Source organism: Arachis ipaensis, chromosome B04 (assembly GCF_000816755.2).
Source record: "Arachis ipaensis cultivar K30076 chromosome B04, Araip1.1, whole genome shotgun sequence".
NCBI lineage: Eukaryota > Viridiplantae > Streptophyta > Magnoliopsida > Fabales > Fabaceae > Arachis > Arachis ipaensis.
Window position 1 is genome coordinate 111,912,431 of NC_029788.2, and position 2,690 is coordinate 111,915,120.

General features: G+C 27.9%; 1 protein-coding gene across 1 annotated transcript; it reads left to right on the top strand.

Annotated features, from left to right (window-relative positions):
* LOC107639713 lies at window positions 502–2,189 on the top strand. The gene is made up of 2 exons (XM_016343282.2): window positions 502–897; window positions 1,620–2,189. The coding sequence occupies exons 1-2, from the start codon at window positions 730–732 to the stop codon at window positions 2,130–2,132; spliced, it is 681 nt and encodes a 226-aa protein (XP_016198768.1). The 5' UTR covers window positions 502–729; the 3' UTR covers window positions 2,133–2,189.

Consider the following 2,690-nt stretch of genomic DNA (forward strand, 5'->3'; position numbering starts at 1 on the left):
TCAAAATATCATTACAATTTATCTAAAAATATTTTATATTTTATATATATGCGTGTCCCCGTATCATGTAAGATTTTAAAATTTGCGTGTCAGCGTGTCCCGTGTCGTGTCGTGTCGTGTCCCGTGTCTGTATCAGTGTCCGTGCATCATAGCTAATTAGAGCTCTTTAAAATATAAAAAATTTAGATAATTAATTTTTTAGTTGATAGCAATTAATTTTTCAAAATTATTTTATTTTAAATTTTAAATCTTAAATATTTAACAAGAATAAGTGTTAATAAAAAAATATTTTTATAATAAAAAAAGTTAATATCAATTAATTAAAAATTATTTTTTATACTTATTTAAAAAATTAGAAAATTATTACCGACATAAAGTTTCCATTGATCGAAACCGACTTAATTAGTGGATAAGACTGGAATACTAATATTTTATATCTTGACTACATATAAAAGAAAGTGTGACTCACCCTCCATGTCAAGTTTGGTGTCCATTACTACTATTTCCACTAGTGTTATGAACAATTAATACTTAAATAGCACTAACAATAGTTAAATAGAACAATGATCACACATTACGATATTTATTACTCCCATTTATATATATTGATCATGCTTTTTTCATTTATGGCATTATTTACGGAAGTGTGGTGCATTGTTGGGATATTCCCACTAAATCCCCATTAATATAAGAATGCATTTTCAATTTCATGGTTCATCAGAGTGAAAGATGATGAGAATAGGTGTTTATTTGGACACCATATTGGTTCCTTTGAGCCTCTTCATAACAATAGGGTACCATGCCTATCTCTGCCATAGCATCAAGAACAAACCTTCACGTACAACTTTTGGACTCAATAAGCTTAGGAGGACTTCTTGGGCTCTCAACTTAAACCAGGTATTATTATTAATTTGTGTGTCAATAATTATCATTGTATGTATGTGTAGAGTATATTTGGTTAGAGGATATATATATAGATGAATCCATACTTAATTTAATTTGGATTTTAATTATTAGATATAAAATGAACATCATTTTAGTCGATCACAAATTTTTCTCGCATTAATTTGGTTTTTCCTAATATAAAATAACCATCGATGTTTAAAACTAAATTAATTGGTCAAATAAACATTGAATTGAATGACTTAATTCATGTCTATTTCAAAATTAGTCGTTGACATTTTTTAAGGACTAAATATTCGAATAAATTTTTGGGGGTTTTTTTTAATGAAGTTTTTTGAATGAATTTTTTTATTTACGATAACTTCTAATCCGACAAATTAAAAACTAATTCGTCACAAATCTTTGTTCAATTTAGAATTTGTTGTTGGCCAATGAATAACTGCACATACATAAAGTGAAATTCGAACTTTTAGCATTTATTTAAGTGGATGAGTGAATTAACCACTTGATCAACTTAAGTTAATTATTTTTGGAGAGATTTCCTTATATGTTTACATTTAATACTTTTAAATTTGAATATTAGCGATAAATAAATTTCTTGTTAGAAGAAACAAAATAGTTACTTGAGTTGAATCCCTAATAATAATAATAATAATAATAATAAAATTTTGATTATTAGAATGGGATAATAATTGTGATGTTATTAATTGGTACAGGGTGATGATAAGAAGAACATGCTAACAGTGCAAAGCATGAGAAACACTCTGATGGAAGCCATATTCATAGCTTCCATAACCATTCTAATAAACATGGCTTTGGCAGCTCTAACCAACAATGCCTATAGTGCAAGGCACTCAGTCTTCACCAGCATATTCTTTGGTTCAAAATCAGACAAAATCATAACATTAAAATATGGCTCAACCTCACTATGCCTTGTTCTTAGCTTCTTATTCAGCTCAATGGCCATAGGGTTCTTAATTGATGCAAATTTTCTTATGAACACTCATGGAGAATTTTTGTCTTGGAATTACACACAAACAATTCTAGAAAGAGGGTTCACATTCGCTCTAATTGGGAGTAGATTTTTTTGTGTTAGTGTTCCTTTGATGCTGTGGATGCTTGGTCCTGTCACAGTGTTCATAGCTTCATTGGGATTGGTTTGTTTGTTGCATGAGTTTGATTTTGTTAGTAAAGTCTCCAACTTAGCCATAAACAATGTATCAATATAATAATGTACGTAACATAAGATACAAAGTATGAAGTAATTAATGGTGTGAAATTGTGCATATAATTAGAGTTATATTTCAAGATTATTCGATGACAATTAAGATTAAAAATAATTATATTTAGCGCTCTAATTTTTTTTTAGAAATTATTTTCATTAGAAACATTTTTTTTTCTACGATTGGAATATTCATCAGGTATATATGTAGACATCTTATTTTTTAGACATTTTATACTTGCACAACATAATAATTGACGTGTTCAAAATCGAAAAATGAGTAGCATGCGAGGATTGACCTTAAACTAGCTAGTATATCAACTCTTGGAAAAATATTTTTCTTTTCAATTTCAATGTTTTTTAAATCAACTAGGACTTAATTTAAGAACTCATGTTTGATTCTCTTTTTCTCGATCGATTTCATTGATTAGGAAAAATAAAAGCTCATAGCATATAACGAAGTAAATTTATATTTGTTGCTACATTTAAACATTTTACATTTGTCTAAGTTAAAACTAAGGTGAATACTCTAAGAAAGACTATATAATTATTTTCATGTGAAAAT